At 35.0% G+C, this 23,200-nt stretch overlaps 1 protein-coding gene across 7 annotated transcripts in view; it reads right to left on the bottom strand.

Annotated features, from left to right (window-relative positions):
* Positions 1-23,200, bottom strand: part of AFTPH (aftiphilin) — a 59,716-nt gene that overhangs the window by 14,195 nt on the left and 22,321 nt on the right. For all 7 annotated transcript variants that reach the window (XM_054701642.1, XM_054701643.1, XM_037527488.1 and 4 more), the window contains 4 exons: positions 10,785-10,936; positions 8,976-9,102; positions 8,237-8,293; positions 4,428-4,550 (listed from right to left, as the gene is read on the bottom strand). In XM_054701642.1, coding sequence (XP_054557617.1) covers positions 4,428-4,550; positions 8,237-8,293; positions 8,976-9,102; positions 10,785-10,936 — 459 coding nt within the window. The remainder of the gene's footprint in view (positions 1-4,427; positions 4,551-8,236; positions 8,294-8,975; positions 9,103-10,784; positions 10,937-23,200) is intronic.

The raw sequence follows: 23,200 nt of genomic DNA, 5'->3' as shown, positions 1-23,200 counted from the left end.
GTTTTGTTTTCTTTCTTTTATTTTGGTGGTGGTACTGACGACACAAATTGAAATAACCTGCTTCATTAGAATCATAATATCAAGATTGTCATTTATTTTTATTGCTTGCCACTATGTTTTACTGTAAGGTAGGCACAATTAAAATTTTATACTCATTTTTTTTTCTGTGTAGATAGACATTGTTCCAGTAAGGAAGGAGCATGAATCAGCTATTTTTTACAAGGTGAATCCATCTTATGATATCATAATATAATTGTCTTGATATCTGGGATAACAAGATAGGCATGTTATGATAAGCATTCAGTCTTCTAAAAATCAGATCAGGTCTGTAGGTTGAGTAGGAAGGTATAAACAAAGTAAAATGCTATTATTAGTGGGTGCCAAGTGTTAAGGATGATTGTGGGAGGTATGGGGAGGAGATGTTAAGGGAATTCTTTGTGATGAGGGAAGAGTGCTATATCTTAATTATGATGGTGGTTACATGACTCTATCCACATAAGATGACATTCCTGGTTTTGATACTGTGTTAGAATTATGTAAGATATATTAGTGGGGGAAAATGGTGATGAGCATAAGGTATCCCTTCTATATATTTTTGCAACTTTTGGAATCTATAATTATTTCAAATAAAATAAAAAAATGATGGTGAAAATCTATAAACTACCTGCAAGACTTAAAAACAACATTTAGAAAAGATCTTCTTTAGCTGATCTAAAACACTAACAAAAAGCTCTATATGTTCTAAGAGACTCAACTTATATTATTGTAGTTCTAGATTAATGATATTTTTAGTCACATTCAACATCAACTTCATGGGCAAAACCCAGGTTTATGCAATAACAAAATTTCTGTATTAACAGAGCAAGGTTCTTTCATTAATATGTTTTGCCTAAATGATACCAAACAACTGGATGCTTAGAAATATTTCAGCGATTTGCTGGAATTTTGGCTTCTCATACTGGTATATGACATTTTGAATACATAGTCAATACTATAAATAACAAGGGGCAAAAACATGAATCAACATTTGAAATGAGAGATAAAAAACAGGATACATAAGCAATTAGAGGCTAACTAGTGGCACTGATAAGTAAAACAACTTAAAGAGAAAATATCAGGATACAGCTTTTTAGAACAACTTGAAGCAAACTGGTATGACTGATTATTTCAGAGACATAAGCACTAAGGAAACAAGATCACAATAAAAGGCAAAAAAAAAAAAAAAAATTAAAAAAGGAGAAAAAGACACAGACTTGGATTCTAGTTCCAGCTGTACCACTGATGTATGACTTTGGCTGTATCACTTAGCCTTTCCAAATCTGTTTTTATTATAAAAACAGCACAATTTGCTAGATATCTTTTCTTTGTTCAAATTATAAAATTCTGATTCACAATTCAAATAGCCACATCAAATCATTTGAGATGAACTTTGCTAGTGATGACTAGTTGGATAACTGCTAACCAGAGATTTAATTCTACTTAGCAGTCAATTAAAAAAAGCATTGATCTTACTTAAGAGAGGACTTAGTGATGACATTGTGAATGACGTGACCTTGAAATTTAGATAAAGATAAAATAACAAGACAGTATCACTACTTCTTTTTACCCATAAGCTATCTTTTCAGGTACAAGATATTTGAAAAAACACCACTAGCAGTTTGTTAATAAGTTATTAAAAACAAGCACTGTAAATGCTTATAAGATTAATGGGTACAAACTAATTTAGAAAAATAAAAATTCAATGGGTTCCAAAATTGAGATAGCATACAGATCAAAAAGCATGCAACCATAATGAGAACTATATAACTATGTTAAGTTTGAAAGTCACTGTTTAGTGATATCAAAAACAAACACATAAGGAAGATTCAGTACGTTTCTCCAAAACAAACAGTCAGGCGTGAGCAGGTCTTTCTTGACACATTTTACTAAGCTCCTAGCACTAAAAGGTATGGTGGTTTCATTTGAAAATTATGACTTCAGGGGAAATGTACAGTATTACCACATGGCCAAAATGTAAAGTAAAAATAATATATATAGTGCTTGTCAGAGAATAGTGGTAAATAGTATTACTTTACATAGATTCTTTACAATGCATTTTAGATGTCTGCTAAATATTTTAACCTGAATCAGAAGTATGGAGCTCAAACAATAATCCCACAATTTAGTGATAAAGCACAGACATCTCTGCACAAAATTCTGATATGCATACTTAAATTTTGAGCTTGAATATGTATATGCTAGAATGAAGACCTACATGGTCAATTCTGAAAAAAGTCTGAAGAAGTTCACTGGGAAGCTTAAAATCTAAAGCTCATGAGGAACATCAGATAGCAAAAATAAATAAATAAAAATTAACATTTTAAAAATTAAATTTGCAACTTATTAACTCAATATTTATACATGTATTTTTTAAAAAGAGAAGTGTGTTCACTAAGCAGAAAAAGAGAGTATGTATGTTTGATTAGCAAGAGCTTATTTTTCATAAGCAGCAAGATACCAAGTTCCATTAACTAGCAGAACAGTTAAATATGATTAAATGCTACTGAAAATGTCTATAGTAGCCTCTAAATCGGGAGACAGCAACAATTACAAGCGCTGAGGGGAATCTGTATATGTACAGAGATGGCAGCAGTTGAACACATATCGTGGAGTTGTAATTAACCTCCATTAAATTAATATACATTTGTTTCCATTAAAAGTCTTTCATTAAATTAACACACATGATTTTTTTATTAGGTCATCTAAACTAGTTTTAGTCAAGCCTATAACTAAATTATAAAAGAAAGACGATTAAGTATGAGGTATGACTAGGATGACACACATAGGATGATAAAATCAGCTAGGAGCAAATGAAAGGAAACAGTTAACACTCATAAAATAAGCAATTATTTACAGGGCTATAAGATGTGGAAGTGAAAGGATGGAGGAGGAAGAGGCAAGTAAAAGTAGCACAAGTGATCGCAAATAAGAACAGCCCTATTTTAAATAAATGAACCAGATAAATTATTCAATTTCCTTTCCTAATACCTAGCACTGCAGGAATAAGAATGTTGATGGAGACAGATGTGGGGTGTGCTAAGGGACAAGTAATTTTGAGATCTGCATAGATAGGACAAGCCTCAGTGAGTAGCTGATAGCCAGAGGGTAACAAGATAACAAAGAACTGATTCTACTTACTGAGGTATTTTACCCAAGTTACTTTGTCTGCTGTCAAACCATCATTAAGGCCAGGGATTTTATGCATCAGGTGTCCTTGTCCACAATTCAGTGCCAATAATAAACTGGCTTCAAAGGGATGTTGAAGTTATGTCCAAGGATAAACCACAGTGGTATAGAGCAGTAATATTAGATGTTTCTTGAAATACAGCTAAAAGGGGAAGGCCCTGACTTTACATCATTAATTTCTAAGTATGTTCTTCAAAACACTAATTCTACAGGTGTTATGACTCTTCCTATAGTCCCTGCAGAAAAGAGTTCTATGGCTAAGTAAATTTGAGAAATGAATTAAAATTAAATAGGGCTAGTTGCTGTAGGATTTTTCACTATTGTAATGGGTGTGTGTAGTGAATCTTCCAGGGTGGTTAGGGGGTAGACTATAAAGTATTTACCAAACTTGATTCACCTCCATTAATGAAGCATCTCTGAGGATTAGTGTTCAAGGGAACACACATTTTGGACAAGAATGTCAAACACATTTCTGTGTTGGATATAATTGGAGCTATTTAAGGTTAAGAAATAATAAATACAGCAAGAACATGTTTTAGGAATGGTAATGTTCAGTTAAAATATTAATCTTCTGAAAATAATATTTAGTTAGCACTGAGTCAGTTTTTAATTTGATATGGGGAGAGAAAGCAAACCAAAATAGATATTTTCTTACAGATAAAAAGTGAGATGGAAGACTTTACTATTAAACATATTAGACAGAAATACAATTTGTGCTTACATGTGTCAAGAGAGTAAAGGATAAGAAAGGTAAGAGAATTCTCATTTTCACTGATTCACAGGATGTTTTGTTAAAGGTCACACATCATTTTAACATATTTTCCATTTTTTAAAAACCTAGCACTTACCAAATTTGTATATCAATAACTATGATCATATGAATGTTTAAACTGTAAGGAATTTTAGAGATATCTGTTTCAAGGTTTTTACTTTATTGGTAAAGAGACTACGACCTGGAATAGGTTTAAAGGACTTACCCATAACCAGTCAGTTCTCAAACTGTGCCCTTCTGTTTTAAAAAATTAAAGATAATTTGTTCATTGTATTCCAATACTTATGTCAATAAATAAAATCATATTCATGATGAAATTAAATTTTAAAAAATGTTTTAAAAACTTGAAGTTACATATGGATGGAAACAAAAGTGCATGTAGATATATGTGGACATATATGCATTAACCTATCTATATACATGTTTTTACCTGGAATTGGTCAGATGCACATGTGTTCATTTCTGGTGACATGGTGGTTGTCTGACCAATGGAAGCAATTTTTTCTGCAGCAGATAGTGGTTTCAATGGTTCCTTGGTGGGCTCTAACATACCCTGAAAGAGTCACATGAGGCATTAACTGGGGTGGGGGATGAGGGGTGGGAGAGATCAATCCATAAACTTTACAGGAGAGTTAATCTAACAGAAAGCAGAAAGAAAAAAACAGGTCATCTGGAAAGTACTAAAGACACAAAGGAAATACTCTTAAATTTTATATGGAGGAAATCTTCTAGTACTACAATGGGAAATGCTTCACACTAATATCTTTGGAATCAAATTGTTTTGAAGTAAAACCTTGTATTTTAAGTCAGATTCATTTTAAAGAGCCTAGTTATCACTGAAACAATGTGATGGGAGGGCAAGGATAGAAGGATGGGGAAGAGGACAGCATAGTAGTTTATTACATCCAGGCCCTAAGAATCCAACATTTTTGTGTTTCAGACACAGAAACTACAGGGATGAGCACCCTTCATACACATTACATTGTGCTGGTATTCAGAAAAGTGAGAACTGATTCTAAAACACACCATGTAATGTGATGATGTCTACATGCTTCCTTTAGTATGTAATTCCTGGAACTGGTGAAGCAGAAACAGGGGGAAATATCTTACATTTTATAGGGGGAAACATCTTACATTTCCACGTGGTATGTTATAAATCTAACAAACTTTTTTGAGTAAAAAAGGAAGACATTCAGAATGGGAATAGAAACAAAAAGGAAAAAAGCATTTTGCATCAAAATTCTGTAAAACACTAGTAATAATGGGTAATAATACAGTTGTTAAAGGCCTTAAAAGCCAAGTGTATATAGACTTTAAAATATTTGATAAACTCTTGAGTATTTATCAACCAGATGAACAAGTCCCTCTCTCTTTTTTTTTTTAAAGATTTATTTATACAAGAACCGGGGTGCAGGCCAGAATCGCGGGAGGGTGAGAGAATTCACCATTGACAAAGCAGGGAACAAAACAGGCAGACTGATGAAATACACTGCTGACAGGAGCAGCGGGCGTGACAGGAGAGGTCTGTACGCCATGTGGGACCCTTGCCTGCCAGCTGGGATCGAACCAGCGCTGCAGAGGCTGTGGACAGCTTCACAGCACTGCGCTCAACTGCCTGCGCCATCAGGGGAGGCCCGGAACAAGTCTCTCTTAACTGGGGGTGGGTGGAGTGGGAGGCAGGAATCAAAGTTGCTAAGTCAGTAATGTTAGAATCTATAAATTTCTAAAAATTGAATTTTCAGAATTCCCCCTAACAAAAAACTAAAATTAGAACTACTGTATGACAGAATGCTTGCACTTCTGGGTATCTCTCTGAAGAATACAAAATTACTGACTCAAAAAGATAAATGCATCTCTATGTTTACTACAACACTATCTACAACAGCTAAGATAGGACAACAACCTCAATGCACATTGACAGATTGCTGGATAAAGGTGATGGGGTGTGTGTGTGTGTATTTTTTTAATGGAATACTACTCAGTTATAAGAAAAGATAAACTTTGGCCATTTGCCAAAGAAGGAATTGGAGGGGATTATACTAAGTGAAGGAAGTTAGAAGGAAAAAGAAAAATATTGGATGAGCCCATGTATATTTGGACTACAAGGAAACAAAGCAACTGAACATGTAAAACAAAATAATAATATATGGTTATAACCATATATATTATACAGACTCTCTAGTGTATGCTTATGCAAGGACAATGCATGTGGTGAACAATTACTGTTTTTATCTAACTTTTCTAATGCGAACTAGCACCAAAAATCAGTGGTTCTCAAAATGTGATGCCCAATAAATAGTTTTTACATCATGTGGGAACTTGTCAGATGTGTAAACTCTTGAGCCCTAACCCAGACCTACTAAATAAGTAATTTGGGGGCAGTGCACAACATTCTGTGTTTTAACAAATCTGCCAAGCAATTCTGATACACATGAAAATCTGAGAAAAAGTGACTTAAAATTATTACTTCATGTATTATTCCTCTAGCTGAGATAAAAAGATAACAAACACTTTACATATATAAAGCACCATGGGAAAATTTAAGTATAGCTAAGATTTGAAATCAGATATGAAGAAGACTGTTTCCTAATATAAGGCAATGATGGAGAATAGATATATCACTGAATCAACTTTAGTATCAAAAACTTGTAAAAGTGGTAAAATTATTACTAATAAAGATTACAATTAAGGTAAAAAAATAAAGGACAAATATTAGTCTATAACTCCTCCAAAATCTTGTAGAATTGCCTAATGTGGTAGCCTACACATAATCATTAAGGTTACAACTTCCGGGCCTCCCTGGTGGCGCAAGTGTTAAGACTCAACCTATGAAGCTTCGCAGTCACTGTAGCATGAGTTCGATTCCCGGCCAGCCAGGGAGCAACACACATGGCGCAGTAGACCTCTTCTAACTCACCTTGCTGCTTCCCTCGGCAGTGTACTTCAGTCAATCTGCCTGTTCTGTTTCCCCCGCCACTCTGTCTCCAGTGACTCCTCTAACCCCCCACCCCCACCTCTGGCCTGTACCCCAGCTCTTGTATGCATAAATAAATCTTTAAAAAAAAAAAAAGGTTACAACTTCCTACTCAATGAATGAAAGTTCCTACAAAATTTAATTCTTACTTCCTACACACAGTGTAACATATACACACTCCTTGAGAAGAAAAAAAAAAAAATCCAAATATCCAAAAAGTTAAAAACAAGTTCTAGATTATATTTACCTATAACAGAGTGCAGGAATGATCAACGTGTTTTGAATAGAAGACAGTTAATTAATTAAAAAGGAACAGAAACTGATAAAAAAGTTGACGCACAGGAATTTTTTTTTTAATTCCATGAAACAGAGAAAGCTATAAAAACAAAACAGTACAATTCAATATCAATAATTAGTTCTAATACATGGAAAAAGTTGGAGTTTGGGGGGGGCGGAGAGGTCAAGTTCCACAGCAAATTCATTTTCACATGCACATAAATGGTTATATAATTTAAATTCCATACTAAGGGTTTCTTATTTTTTTCTTTCTTAAAAATAGTATTTCTTCTTTATTTAAGTTATTGGTGAAAGAATTAAAAAATATTTTAATTTAATAGATAGGCCATTTTTATTCACCAATAACTCCAAGACACACCAAAAAAACACAAACACATCAAACTTTAAAAGTATGACTGAATCTTGACAAGGTACACAATGAAAATTCCTCAGATATTCTGGACTACCTGGTATATCTGAAAAAAGAAAATTCAACACATTTAAAAACATTGATGGAAAAAGTGACGACATCTATCCTGGCTCATTTTCATTTACTATAATTTGCATTTCCAAGCTTTTATATCTATCCATAGCCTCAACATTACATTATTTAACACTGACTATAGCTGGATTAAAACAAATGCTATGTAGATTTTCAGATACTTGAGGTTCTTCCTTTTAAAAAGAAAATGAAAAGGAATAAGAGTAACCTGAAAGTGCATTTTGTAAAGAGTTAAGTGCACTAAAATTACTAAGATAAAAGTAATTTCTCTTTAAAACAGCAGTGTCTGTAATTAATGGAATATAAAAAATGTCCTCAGATCAAGATTTGAAGGGAGTTACGAGATCAAAGAGGATACTGTATTTATCCTTCAATGTTCCCACACTAAATGGCCCCTAAAATATACTTTCCACATCATGCTAGGTAAGATGATTTCACAGAATAAATGCAGCATTGATAAATACATGGAGAAATATTTTGTACTTACCAACCCTGCTGCATACATGGGCACTATAACAGGCTGCTTCTTATTGCCCGTGAAGAGCTATACACGTTAGAGAAAAAGAACAGATATTCAGTGAATGATCTGTCATACAATGAAAGTTTCCAAAATATACTTGTAATACTTTACTACATGCATGTAAGTGATAAACTGAAGAAAGTGTCAAATTTCCCTTACAGAGTTATATTTTTGATTTCCTAATCCAATTCCTTTAACCTGGACTTCACTAATTCTTTCAATAAAGAAAACACTAAATGTTTTCTAAAAATAAGAAATAGTGGGCCTCCCTGGTGGCAGAGGGGTTTAAGTATCAGCACTATCTAGCTATCGCCAGCCAGGGCCGCCTGAGTTCAATCCCCAGTAAGGAAGCTAACCTACTTGGCCTTTCCTGTCTTGCCTACTGCTCCCCTCAGCAGTGTATTTCAGTAGTTCTGCCTCTTCTGCTCCCCATTCTATCTCTGGGTGAATCCTCTTAGCCCTGCACCTCTGGCCTATACCCCAGTTCCTGTATGCATAAATAAAAAAATAAATAAAAATAAGAAATGTCCATGAGAGAAATAGTTGGATATTATTTAAAAGCTAGCATATTCAAAATATGCCAACATTTAAACCAACTAATATTTATCTGAGGAATAAGCTTATCAAGTTTTAACAGAAGTGTAACAGAATTTAAAAAATACCCAGAGACTGATTAAAGAATTTTCCAAGGTACTAATAAACTCACAATGTTTCGGGTGTCTATTCCCAGGGAGCACAAAAGCTTCTTGTTGCTATGGGAGCCACCCCACTGATACTGCAAACCATGTGCATCATGGATATCCTGTAGCTCGGTCCATACATCCAGCAGTTCCCTGCAAAGACCACAATGAAGCCACCAATAACATTTCTCAATAATTTTTACCATGAATTCTACTTTTATTTTTTATTTATTTATGTTTGAATTCTACTTTTAATACAACTGTGAAATACACATGTTCATCATCTTATGTCAAACTATTACCTGAATGAAACCAATAGTCTATACTTATCATTAGAAAAGTAATTAAGTTAAACAATTTGGAACAGTATTGCCAATAATCAAGCAAAAATTTAGCCTGTGTATTATTCTTTTTATTGTAAAACAAAAACATTTAAAAGGTGGAAAGTAATCACTCCGCATTCTACCATCTTACTACAACTAATCAGTATTTATGTTTTTTCCTTGAGTCTTAATCCACAGAAAATTGGGATTAGAGCATATATATAATTTTGTATGCTTTTTTTCAGATTTTAAACATTTCCTCATCTACGGATGTACCCTTTTCCATAGCTGTGTTATATTCTACTATATTGTTAAATTCTACTATACTACTATTCTACTATACTTGGCCACAACCCTATAGATTTAAATAGTTTTTACTATTTGGATCCTACTTGTTAGTAAGGCAATGAATATGTTGCTGTATTTATGGTTTGTTTTGCTATGGAGTAGTATTATTTCCATAGAATGAATCTTCTGGAGAGAGATTACTGGATCTAAGAGTATGAACTATATGTATAACTACCATATATTTTAAAAATGGCTTTAAGACAGTGAAAAATAAACATTTTTGTCTCCTCTTTTCAGAAATTATCCCAAAATAAAAATAGGATGCTAAAACAATCTCAATCTTTAAGATCTTTAATGAAATTAGGAGGTAGTTAAAACCCTATACCAGTTTTAACAGAAGTGTAACAGAATTTAACAAATATTAGGATAAAGGACATGAGCTGACTTAGGTGAATGGAAGAAGGGATCTGCAGAGGAAAACGCCTGTAGAGATGGAGTGGAATGAAATGCAAGAAAGTAGTCCAGGAACGATAATATTTTTGAAATTATAATTAGAAAATCAATCAATATCCTCTAACATCCAATAATTAGTTGGTGTTTAAGAAAAAAAGACAATGGAGGGAAGATTACTGCCAATACAAGAAAAGTTGCCAGATTAAAAGGTCCAGCCCTAGTGCTCAGTTCAATGAATGAAAAAAGAATCATACACAAGATACTTCATTTTAAAATTTCAGAACATCAGCAAGAAAAGATCATAAATATAAATGTTAATGTGAGGGTAAAATAAAAGTTTCCTTCCAATGCTCTTTTTCTCTCAGGAGGCTATTAAAGGATTGTTCCTCCAAAATGGGATCTAAGTGAAGGGAAGTCTTAACACACACAATACATGTGTAAGAAGCCTAGAATGAATTCATTCCAAGTTAGAATAGGAAGACAAAGGCTCTGGGGTAAAAATGTAATGGCCAGTCTTATATTTTCCATTGCAAGAAAAATTCTATTAACAGGCTGTTGGGAAGAAGAGGGTAGGGAAAGACTTAGTAAAGACAAAGGCAATTTTTACGTCCAAGGAAAAGCTGAAAAACGGAGTTTGTAACGTCTTTTAGCACATGATTCTTTAAAACTTAATACAATGTTTTAGAAATTAATGTGTCTGGATAACTTTATAAATTAGAACAGTTGACACAAACAACAATACATATCATTTAAAAACTGTCCACTACTTACCCACTTTCAGCTAAGGCCTCTTTTGTTTTTATTTGCAAGGTGCTTGTTTCCAGCAAGTGCTTTAGGGAAGTAACTTCTTCTTCAGTATCAGGGACAAATATGGAAGGAAAACATGCTTCGAAAATTCTCTCCAGGCGGTTTAATAAAGCTGTCTGTATCAAAACCCCCCCCAACAAAAATTTATTTTCATTTATCTAATTTTAGTAATGTGATAGCTTTATCATCAATACTATCATAACCCCCTTGACTACTTAAGAGAGAAACAGCTGTTATAAACGATAATCATGGTAGTAACTCTATACGTGGTACTTTACAAATATAACTTGTAGAATTGTACAGTAAAAAAGCAACCTCAAAATTTGAATAATCTTCCCAAAGCAAAACCAGATACAAACAAAAAGCCAGAGCACATTCATATTCTTCCCACCATAGTGGGATGTTTCTTACTACGAATCATGTACTCTAGAGTTAGGACCAGTAAGACTGAATGCTTATGAAAATTACGCTATTACAGTTGAAGAGAATCTTTTTTTTTTCCTGACATGAACATTTAAATTTTGAAAACCTCTTTGAAATATCTTTGCTGGTAACAGATCAAACCAAAGAAGGAAATAATGTCTCAATTTTCACTAAGAAATTCAATGGTTTATTTACATTTTGATGATTTGTGTTATTGTTTAAAAATTTCATTTCTCTACTCTTCAATGGTGTGTGTGTGTGTATGTATTTTTTAATAGAATACTGCATTTTCTCCATGCATATTCCTATAGTATTTTCACCAAGAACACTGGCATTTTAGAGTATTCTAATTAAAACTTGTTGGGTTTAAGTTAATTTACATCTTTGGGGAAACTAGGTTTATTCCACATTTACAACCTATAGTGATATTTATTCTCACTTTTATATTTCAGATAAATGTAAAAACTATCAATAAATTAAGGCTTGTTGGAAAGTTGTGTACTACTGAAATGATACCCTATGTATAAGAAAATTCCATATCATGACAACAATTCCTGCCAAATGACAAAAAAAGCTATGCTTATTTCTATTGTTTAGTATAGTCAGAAGCCAGGAAAATAAAAAACAAGAAAAAATTTCACAAATGTATTTTCCAAACTCAAATCTCTCTTTTAGAAGCAGTATCATGCAAAAAAGCTCAATAGTGCCTAATTAGTCTCAAGGTACTCTTCTGTTATCTCTACAAAAGTTACTCTAACACTGTCATTATTTTCATATGTAATATAGGAAAAGCTCCTCAGTATCAATTATGAACCTACAGTAAAGAGTAGACTCGAGATCCCAAGGCTTGTGAAACTTGAGTGCATCAAGGGGACCTGCACTTAACTCACTTCAACAGAGGGAATGGACAGACATTACTTTGAAAAGGATCAGATAACCATCTAATTGGAAACCTGATGAGCACTGGCTCCTCTTGGGCAGAGAAGGTAAACAAAAACTCACATATCACTACATTTTGTTTCTCTGTAAATTAAGTCTTTCTTATATCCTCTTTATTATTCTGTTAATCGGATAGGGAAAAAAGTACTCGTCAAAGGAAGAAAGAAATGACCCGAAACACATCCAATCATTTGGGCAATATGACACATAACTACCGGGGGGCCTTAGGCTCACCAGAGAGCAAATTCTCAAATTAGTGTAACATACTCAAGGAAACATTGTATTAACCTAATGACCCCATTTTTTAACTTCTTCTCCAACCTTTTCTCATAAAGGATATATATTAGGTGGAAATTAGAAAGTTCCATGCCTTTAGAATTATGTATTGTATTTGATTCCTTCAAATCTTTTGTTGAATGAAGTACAGCAGGGTTTGGTAATTTTTTCTATACAGGGTCAGATAATAATTTTGGCTTTGCTGGCTATTCATAAGCAAGTAAGTATGGGTGTGTTTCAACGAACCTTTATTTACAAAAATAGGTGGCAGGATGCACTTGTCTCACAGGTCATAGAGTTACTGACCCCTGAGGTAGAGCAATAAAAAAATAACAAATAACGATTCAATAACCAGAACCTGTTAATGAAAGAGCACCACTTACCATAAGGAGGAATGCCTCAAAAATTCAACATGAAAGCAGCTAAGAGTTAACAAAGATTTTGATTACAATTAAATTTTCTCTGATATATTACTCTTAAAAGTCTATCAATTTCCAACCATTAGAAGACCAGTTTGATGGTAAAATAATAGTCTCTTAAAAAAAGCTCTTACTACTATCTTGTTCATGGTAATAAGCAATGCCAAATTTCATGTACTATTAGTTAATTTCAGTAATGATGTCTGATGTAATTATAATACCTCAATAGAGAACTGTGGATGCAAGGGTTGAGACTCAGTTTCTGGATTTATAAATTGGAGATAGATGGACAGAGAAATAGAGAATTAAACATTTGGCACCCAGTGTGTGTTCATGAAGTGGCAGCTTTTATCATCACTGTTGTCATTATGCAGAGATACATACAGACACAGTGGCCTGCTGGGAAATAAATGTCTACACTAGGCTCAAAGCTCACTAAGGATATTTTCTACCACTATTTAGGCAATCTAAATCATTATGAGAAAGTTGTTTCAATGTATACATTTCTACCATATGATTGTAACAAAAAAGTAAGTAATCCATGTATTTTATATCCTCCCCAAGATTCTTCAATAGAGGTAGAAAAAAATGTACCTAATGTTAAAATGTCTATTTTTAAGAGTTGCTTATATAAATAGAACCTGTAACTGCTGTTCCTTGTGGACTTTAAACTCTGGAAATTTATGAACATTTTAGTTGATCTGTTGGCATTTGTGACTTAAATCTTGATCACATTATGAAGTACAAAGGATGTAAAGGACACACTGCTGTGTTTAAGAGTGCTTTACTTCCCTGGAAGCATGATAAAGTTGAAAGTTCAAACATGTGATGGAACACAGTCCAAGTAGTTTGGTACAAGATCACAGTCCAAGAACAGGGTCAAGAGTGTAACAGAATGTTCAGAAGAAGAGAAACTAAAGGACCTACCACAAGAAGTTTCTCATGTGACCAGGAATACAGGTTTCTTTTAAGAAACAGATTTTCCAGGGGCCTCCTTTTGTGGCGCAAGGGGTTAAGATGCAACCTATGAAGCTGTCCTCCACAGCCTCTGCAGCATGAGTTCCATCCCTGGCAGGCAGGGAAAACCCACATGGCACAGCAGACCTCTCCTGACTCGCCTGCTGCTCCCCTCAGCAGCGTACTTCAGTCAATCTGCCTGTTCTGCTCCCCACTGTGTCTCTGGTGAATCCTCTTACCCCCCACACCTCTGGCCTGTACCCCAGCTCTTGTATGCATAAATAAATAAATCTTTAAAAAAATTAATGTTATAGTACATGTGGACTTAGATGTTAAATTCCTTAGGTTATACTTTATTTTTTTAAAGATTTATTTATGCATAGAATAACTGGGGCAAAGGCCAGAGATGTGGGCTGGGGGAGAGGATTCACCAGAGACAGAGTGGGGAGCAGAAAGGTGGATTTTACTAAAATACACTGTTGAAAGGAGCTGCGATGAGAAAGGGAGGTCTACTGTGCCATATGTGGGTTAGCTCCCTGGTTGGGGATCAAACCCAGGCTATGGTGGTGAAAGCACTGACACTTAACCTCTAGGTCAGCAGGGAGGTCCTAGTGTTACACTTTATTAACTGGAATTAGTGATAAAGTCAGACTGGCTGAGCTGTAGCTTCCTTTGGTAGATAAAGCTGCACAGCAGCCTATGCAAAACAATCTCAGTAATATCCAGTCCAGGAAAGTGAGGGCTTAAATTCATCAAGAGATGAAAAGATGCTCTTTGAAACATAGAAATTGCAAAATTCTGACATGGTACATTGTAATTTTTATTTAACAGTTACACTGTGCTGATCATGTGCTAGGCATTATTCTAATGTAGTTCATTTAAGTTCTTAAGAAGCATGAGGAAGATAATAGGAATATGATTCCCATTTTTTAGAGAAAAATGGAGAAACACAGAGATTAATTTGCCCAGTCACATGTGGGGAGGCCAAATCCTAACTGAGGAGGTATAGCTTCAGAGTCTGTATTCTTAATCATTATATAATGTTGTTATCAAAGCAGTTCTAAATTCAAATTAAAAATTACAGGAGTTTTGAGGGCAGGGACTATGTCCTATTTTGATCCTGCAGTACCTATGCTTCTGCAGTATCTAGGTTCCCGTGGTACCTAGGAATGTTAGCTAAATCAATGTGCACTAGATTAAAAAAGAAAACAACAACCAAGTACTAACTAATTTAACTTGAGTCTGCAGGGGGCATATTTGTCCAACTTATGAAAATGTATTTTATTGTATGTCATCTAATTATTTTTGTACAAAGGTTGGACATGACATATATTACATGTACAATACAATACAACATTAACTTACATAAATAATAATGGCTGAAAGTCTTTATGTGATTGATGAATCTTTTAAAAGAAACCCTTCAAGATGTATTACTGGTTCCACCTTACACATAAATAAACTAAAGTACAGGGAGATTAAGATAATTAACTACATTCTCATGCTGGTATGATGCACAGCCAGGATATAATCTGAAGTTCAATTCCAAAACTTGCTTACTTTTAACCAAATCATGCTTTTACTCACTTTTTGTGGTCTTTCAAACATTTCTAGCCATTAGATAAGGAATTCAACTTATTTCACTTTTATTTTTATTTATTTTTTTTTATAGAGGCATGTTTTTATTTATTTATTTATTTGTTTGTTTGTTTGTTTTTTGTTTATACATGCACTGGGAACAGTCAGAAGCGTGGGAGGGTGAGAGAATTCACCAGAGCCAGAGCGGGGAGCAGAGCAGGCAGAAGGACCGAAGTACACTGCTGAGGGGAGCAGAGGGCGGCAGGAGAGGTCTGCGCACCATGTGGGACCCTCCTCTGGTGGCCGGGGAGCAGCCGGGGATCGAACCGGCATCGCAGAGGCCGCGGGCAGCTTCGCAACCCAGCGCTCAACTGCTGCGCCACCGGGGAGGCCCAGGAATTCAACTTAACTACTGAGGTGATCTATACTTAAACCAAATTATTTTACTGAACATTACAAAGTTTTCAACAAAGAAAATTAAAATTTTTACTAAAGCATGAATGCTACACTTGAAATTAATGTGAATGTAACAAAACTAAGTGCAGACATTTAGCATACTACTTAGCTGAGGTTACCACAGCAACTAAACAACAAATAAAGTAACATTCACACAAATTACTTGAATTTAAAATGCCTTCAACTCTGAAGTCAAAGAGGAAAATTAGTTATCAGTTCTCTCTTAAATATGGAATTAGGAAACTTATGACTGGTTAACTGAGTATCAGTTTCTGTAATTCAGTCCTTTCATTCATACAGGTACCAAATTCTAACCCTGCCAAACAGCAGCACACCTGGCTAATGAACATTTTAAGAACTCGAGGCTCTGATAAATGTAGGGTTGAGAGTCAAATGTTCTTCAAGGCAGGTGTCAGACTACTTTTCTCTATTTGTGTCCAGCGCTAGGAAGCCAAAGGAGGATTTCTGCTACTTGCACAGAAGTGCACGTGTGCTCACAAGAGACCCTACCTGTCAAAACTATTCTGAGAACAGAAACAGGCCAAAGCAGCAGCTTTGCTCTCAAAACAGTTCCACAGTTTATACCCGTACACACATACATGACACACACACACACACACACACACACACACAAGCCAGAAACAGGGGTACTCCCAAACAAACCCTCATTTGCCTTCTTGTTACCTTCCACTAGTTGGCATCCTTGAAGGCCATTTTGAACCAAGTAAGTTCATTTCTGAGGTTATTCAGTAGCAGCTAAAAGTTTACATGAGCACTTAAAATTTTCAAGACACTGTGCTAAGCACATTTACATGCATACTATCACTTTATCTTCATAATGAGAGTTCTGAAGCAAATACGATTACTATTCTCCAAATCTAAGTTTCAAATGCAAGTTAGCGCTAAACCTAAATTAGAATCCAGTAACGTGACCCTGCAGTCTTGCTTTTAGCACATATTATATCCAGAGTTGACTTATGCAGAGACATAGGGCCTAGGGCCCACAGTAATTTTAGAGGTTCATGAAAATGTTTTAATATCTAATTTAATGTTCTCAAGATCATACAATTAGAATTTTAGAAATCTTTTACAGGGAAGGGGCTCACAAAAAATATACTACACGTTCACTCACTTTCTCTTTCCAATATTCTCCTTGCTTGTCTACGTGTTTTCCTATGGGGTCCTTTATTAGCTTGAATGTCCTATAATTGTTTTTACATTTTTCAAACCAGATAGAATTTTGGAAAGCAAAAATGCCTAACTACCCTAATTTGTCAATAGGTGCATGGCATCATATATGAATTCATCTGTATTCATCACCAGTTCTGTCATATCTCCACATCTGGGGTTGAGGGAAGAAAGTCCCGGAGTATATAAGCAACTATTTCAGTTTACCTCCCAGTGCAAATAAGTCACATTATTCAGGGTAGAGCTTTCCAACTGTTAATGCCTCTGGCACACACAGGTTACAAGTTATAAAAGTTATCTATACTGTTCCCTCTTGTGAAAGTTAATTTTATGGGTTATCTTGTGCCATAAGGTGCCCAGACATTTGGTCAAATATTATTCTCTTGTGACTGTGACAGTGTTTCTGGATGAGATTAACATCTGAATATGTAGACTGAATAAAACAGACTGTCTTCTCTAATATGAGTAGGCCTCATCCAAGCAATGAAGAAATCTTTTGGAATGTAGATCTTGGGACTTCTCAACTTAATTGTGTAAGCCAGTTTCCTACAATAAATCAATCCTATCCCCCTACCCCCACCCCCCTTTCCTCCTATTCATCCATTCATGCTCCTATTTGTTGGTTCTCTGGAGATCCCTAACACACCTCTATTTTATAAATGACTATACTGGAGTATGAAAAAAATCAAGAGTATTGTAAGGTTCATTCAGTTTTCCTAAAGGTACCTAAGACCAGTACCTATGATCTTACACTCTAGTTCTTATTGTCAATCAAATGCAATATCTCCTTTAAAGTATCTTGTATTTAAGGCAATAACTAAAATTTCTTCAACATTTCTAGTTAGTTTTCTTCCTTGGGAACAGATATTGATTAATGGCAATAGTTTTAATATTTATAGCATCAGGTCTAGCTCTTAAGTGGAAGTTTAGAAGAAACAAAAAAAAAAAATCCACTGGGTAATTTAATCTTCCATTTAAGAGGATACCTTATGTCTCACCACTATTAAATATTAAGTAAGATATCAAGTACAATATACAATTGTATACTTATAAATCTCAATTTTAAGACATAAAACAAGAGTGACCACCTGTAATATTCATCATGCTATAAAAGATGGGTTGCCACCATCTGCACAATTTCTGGATAAATTTAATAAGTTTTTTTAATCTATTTTGACATTAAAGTCCCAAATTTCAAATTTTCTAAGGGAAAAGTAACAAAAGGAATAGCTATCCAAATACTTCAGTAAGCAAAGAGCGATAAGGCCAAAATCTTAAGTCTTAATTTCTTTTTAAAATTCAAATATAATTGACATCTAACATTATATTACTTTCAGGTGTGCACCGTAATATAACTCTATATATGTATATAGGTGACCCTTGAACAACCAGCATGATTTGAACTGCCCCGGGTCCACATGCACAAATGTAGCCAACTGTGTACGTTGGTGAATTTGCCAGGGGGTCCTGAAACCAATCCTTGTGAACACCAAGGGACAACTGGTAGGTAAGTTTGGAGGAGTCAAAAATTATACTCAGATTTTCTACTTACAAGGGGAGAAGTATTGATGCCCATAATCCCGAGCTCACTGTTACAGGATCAACCTATACTGACCACCATGTCTACTAACATTCTTCACCATCCATAGCTATAACTGTTTTGTGTGTGATGAGGACTTTTAAGATGTACTTTTCTTAGCAAATTGCAAATATATATGATAATATTAATACAGTAACTCTGTTATATGTTACATCCACAGGACTTATTTATAATTGGAAGTCATAAAATTTTGTTGCTTTTTTTTTTTTCAGTCATAGGCAGATGATTATATAAATGAAGGTGAAAATGTAGAATTAGTTACATGTAGAATTAGTTACACTCATTTGAGAATGCTGACTTTTTGGTGAAGTAATCAGTAATTTTAGTCTCAAAATAACATAAGCCTAAGTATTAGTCTCTTTCTTTTTGCGACACTCTTATTTAAAGCTCTCAAAACAAATCTTCATCTAATAACATTTTCCCAGTAGCATTATCAATTAGATGGCTAATAAGAAAAAATGACTCATAGCTTCTTTTTCTATAGCCAATTAATATAAAGAGATTATTTACCAATTACCTAACTTCTCAAGTAACATCCAGAACAATATTTAAACAGTTTAACAAACGCTAAATGCAGTGCTTGTGATATTATTTCTCTGCCATACAGCAAAGAAAAATGCTTTGGCGGGCCTCCCTGGTGATGCAAGGGGTTGAGCGCAGGCAGCGCTGTGAAGCTGGCTACAGCCAGCAGCAGCATGGGTTCGATCCCCCCTCTGACCAGGAAGCTACCCACATGGTACGGCAGACCCTTCCTGCCTTGCCCACTGCTCCTCTCAGTAGTGTATTTTGGTCCTTCTGCCTGTTGTGCTCCCTGCTCTATCTCTGGTGAATTCTCTCACCCTCCTGCACCTCTGGCCTGCACCCCAGCACTTGTATAAATAAATAAAAAATCTTAAAAAAAAGAAAAAGAAAAAGAAAAATGTGTTAGCTATTTCAAGCAGGATTTCTCTCTAGAAAATTGGTTTCTTGCTAGAAAATTAACAGGTTAAAATAGAAGAAAACTTTAAGATATATAATAGCCTTTTGGAAAAAAGGACTACTTTGAAAGTAAGGAGGGTTTTTTAGCGGGGAGGAGGGAGCATTTTGTTTAGCTATAAATCTCAGCCTAAAAAGTGAAGAACAGTTTGGCATAATTTGTACAATATTTGTCCCCATCCCATTTGTATAATACAAATACCACTACTTGCCTTTCTCTATAACTTACAAGAATGTTAACAAGAGAGTAAAATACATTAAACTCTGGCTTCTCAGGGAAAAAAACTCACTGAAGGGATTATAATATTTCTTAATAAATGTTCATGTGTTGCTTTTATATGAAGGCTTGATCCCCCACCCCAGGCTTACTGGACCCACATTTGAGAACTACTTTGACTAAAAACATTTTATAAAAGTTTGAAAAGTTCTTTTTTTTTTTTAAAGATTTATTTATTTGTACAAGAGCTGGGATACAGGCCAGAAGCGTGGGAGGGTGAGAAGATTCACCAGAGACAAAGCAGGGAGCAGAACAGGCAGACGGACTGAAGGCACTGCTGAGGGGAGCAGCGGGAGAGACAGGAGAGGTCTGCCGTGCCATGTGGGTATCTCCCTGGCCAGTTGGGAATCGAACCCATGATGCAGAGGCTGAGGACAGCTTCACAGTACTGCGCTCAACCCACTGTGCCACTGGGGAGGCCCAAAAGATTTCTTCACTGATTCTTTTCCATCTAAGTTACAACTATAATAAAACTGCAATAATTGATTGTTCTCATGCAAGAAAGATATATATATATATATATATATATACACACACATATTTTTAAAGATTTATTTATTTATTTATACAAGCATTGGGTATAGTCAGAAGCGCGGGAGGGTGAGAGAATTCATCAGAGCCAGAGCGGGGAGCAGAGCAGGCAGAAGGACTGAAGTACACTACTGAGGGGAGCAGTGGGCGGCAGGAGAGGTCTGCATGCCATGTGGGGCCCTCGCTGGTGGCCGGGGATCGAACCGGCGCTGCACAAGCTTCGCAGCCCAGCGCTCAACCGCTGCGCCACTGGGGAGGCCCAAGGAAGATATATTTATTAAAATGTTGAGATTTTTTGTTTTGGAGACTGCAAGAAGGAAAGTACTGAGAAAGAGAGACCTATACAATGTCATATATAGGGAAAAGTAGAAAAAAAATTTGAAATGACAATTATACCATTTGTCTGAATTCATAATATTAAAAAAAACTGTTCTCATGCTTGTTAATTGATCTAACTGAGCTCTGATTTAAAGGCTCTCACAACATCCTGTTAAAGCAGAATCTGGACAAAATCACTTGATGATGCTCTGCTCAGGGTGAATTACTGCATTCAAGTAAGATGTGACAGGAAAATAAATAATCTTTAAGTTTTATCATTAAAAACAATGTGTAATGCCATGAATATGTGAGAACTTCTGTGATGTTCCCAACAATGTAGTGACTATGAGAAACATTTTGAGACAAATATTAATAAATCTAATTCTCTCCTAGAGTTCTAGATTAATGTACTTTCCAGCAGAATCTGAAATATGAAGAAACTGCAGGCCAAGAGACTCCTTCACAACAGGATAAAAATGGATGTTATTTCTAACTCAGTCACTTACTCAGCAGGGCTTGTCTATTTCCCTACTCAGCTTCCTCCCAAACTTCTCTTTCAGCCCCTTCTAGCTGTTCCTCCTTTCCAATATCCATCTCTTAAATTACACTCATTTTGCATAACCCATTCAGGAAAAATAAAATGCCGGAGGACTGGGCCAAACAAATATTAGGAAATCTTGCCACATCTAAACATTTGTTCTAAACGAAATAGAATCATATTACAAATTTCTTATTTTTCAGTATTTTTTTCACGCATTAAAAATTTATCATCATTTATCTCTATAAAAGTCCTCTGAGGTAGGGCCTCCCCGGTGGCGCAGCGGTTGAGCGCTGGGTTGCGAAGCTGCCCGCAGCCCTCTCCTGCCGCCCGCTGCTCCCCTCAGCAGTGTACTTCAGTCCTTCTGCCTGTTCTGTTTCCCGCTCTGGCTCTGGTGAATTCTCTCACCCTCCCGCGCTTAATACAAGCTTCAGAAGCTTGTATTAATAAATAAATACATCTTTAAAAAAAAAAGTCCTCTGAGGTAGATATTTTCTCCTTTTTACAGACTACTGAGTTCAGAACAACTTGTCCAAAATCATGAAGCTTACAAGAGGCTGAGTCAAGATTCAAATTTAGATCTGGAATACACTATAAAGCCCATCTGCTTTATGATCTCCTATATCCAGTTATCAAAATAATACATAAATAATTTCTATTAACTTGTGTAATGCAAAATATTTTTGAAGTGGCTAATGTTTTAAAAATTCATTATCCGATAATGTTAAAAGTTCAAATGCTATAAAATGAAGATCATCCAAAACCAATGTCATCTTATACTCTAGTAAGATAAAACCAGATTGGGAGAGGATTAGGTCAAAACCATCAGTCTTCGCTTTGCATTGCATAATTAGTTCACACATTTAAAACTGCAAGCTTCTGCCTTAACAATAAATTACTTAATAGGAATAATACACATTAGCCAAACCATGTAATAATTAAATTAGCAAATTAAACTTCAGATACTCAAAGTCAAATGAAAAGTGAGTAGCTATGCACACTGTCTGGTAGTACCATAATTTCTACAGTACCTTAATGTATCAAAGGTTTCAAAGCAATAATGTACAACCATTTCAATTTACACTCAGACTCTGGAATTATTTTCAATTGAAAATGGTTTGCTTAGCAAAAGGTAACTGAAGAAGAAGTTTGTAGATTCTGATTTCATTCTCAGTATCTTTAAAATAAGCCTGTGGAGCAAGTGATACAGTTATAAACTGTCAATAAAATGCAGTGATTTTTAAGGGAATATTTTCTTCCACACTCCTGGGGTCCAGGTTGAGGAAAGATGACTTGCACTGGGTATAACTAAGGACTGGGTATCATTAGGGGCTACTGCAGGTTAAAATAAATCCTAATATTTTCTTCTCTGAAGGAATTTGGACCAGAAAAGGATCAAGTATATGGCTTGTGGGCAAAGATACTCTCCGTGACATACTTACTTCCAAGAAGTAAATATAAATTTACATTTGCTAGAAATTTTAAGCAAGTAAATACAACCATAGTAAGTTAATTTATGACTGTTTCAAACATTAAATCCATTTCACTCACACCTTTACCATCCCAGATTTTCTAGTAGCTGATATTTATGAGGTCCAAGTCTGTCTTTTTCAAATTATTTATCTTTCAGTTCCCTATAGTCTTTAGTACAGGTTGAGGTTTCAAATTCTGCTTGGTTTCTTCTGTAATCAAAACTATATTGAAGTTTCTTAGGTCTTTCATAGACAAAATTAAGAGACATTGTTTTCTGGAGCTTTAAAACATCTTTGAAATCTCAGTTTAGCTAATTCTTTTAAAAATCATTATAAAGGTAAAAAGTGAAGGATTCAGTGGGACAGTTGATTAATTAATGAATTTTTACACAAGTGGCATTTATAGACATCAACAAAATCAGGCTGGTGAATT

Source organism: Talpa occidentalis, unplaced genomic scaffold, assembly GCF_014898055.3.
Source record: "Talpa occidentalis isolate TD23 unplaced genomic scaffold, MPIMG_talOcc4v2.1 talOcc4.5, whole genome shotgun sequence".
Lineage (NCBI taxonomy): Eukaryota > Metazoa > Chordata > Mammalia > Eulipotyphla > Talpidae > Talpa > Talpa occidentalis.
Note: the sequence above shows the minus strand (reverse complement) of the source record. Positions and strands in the feature narration are given on the sequence as shown.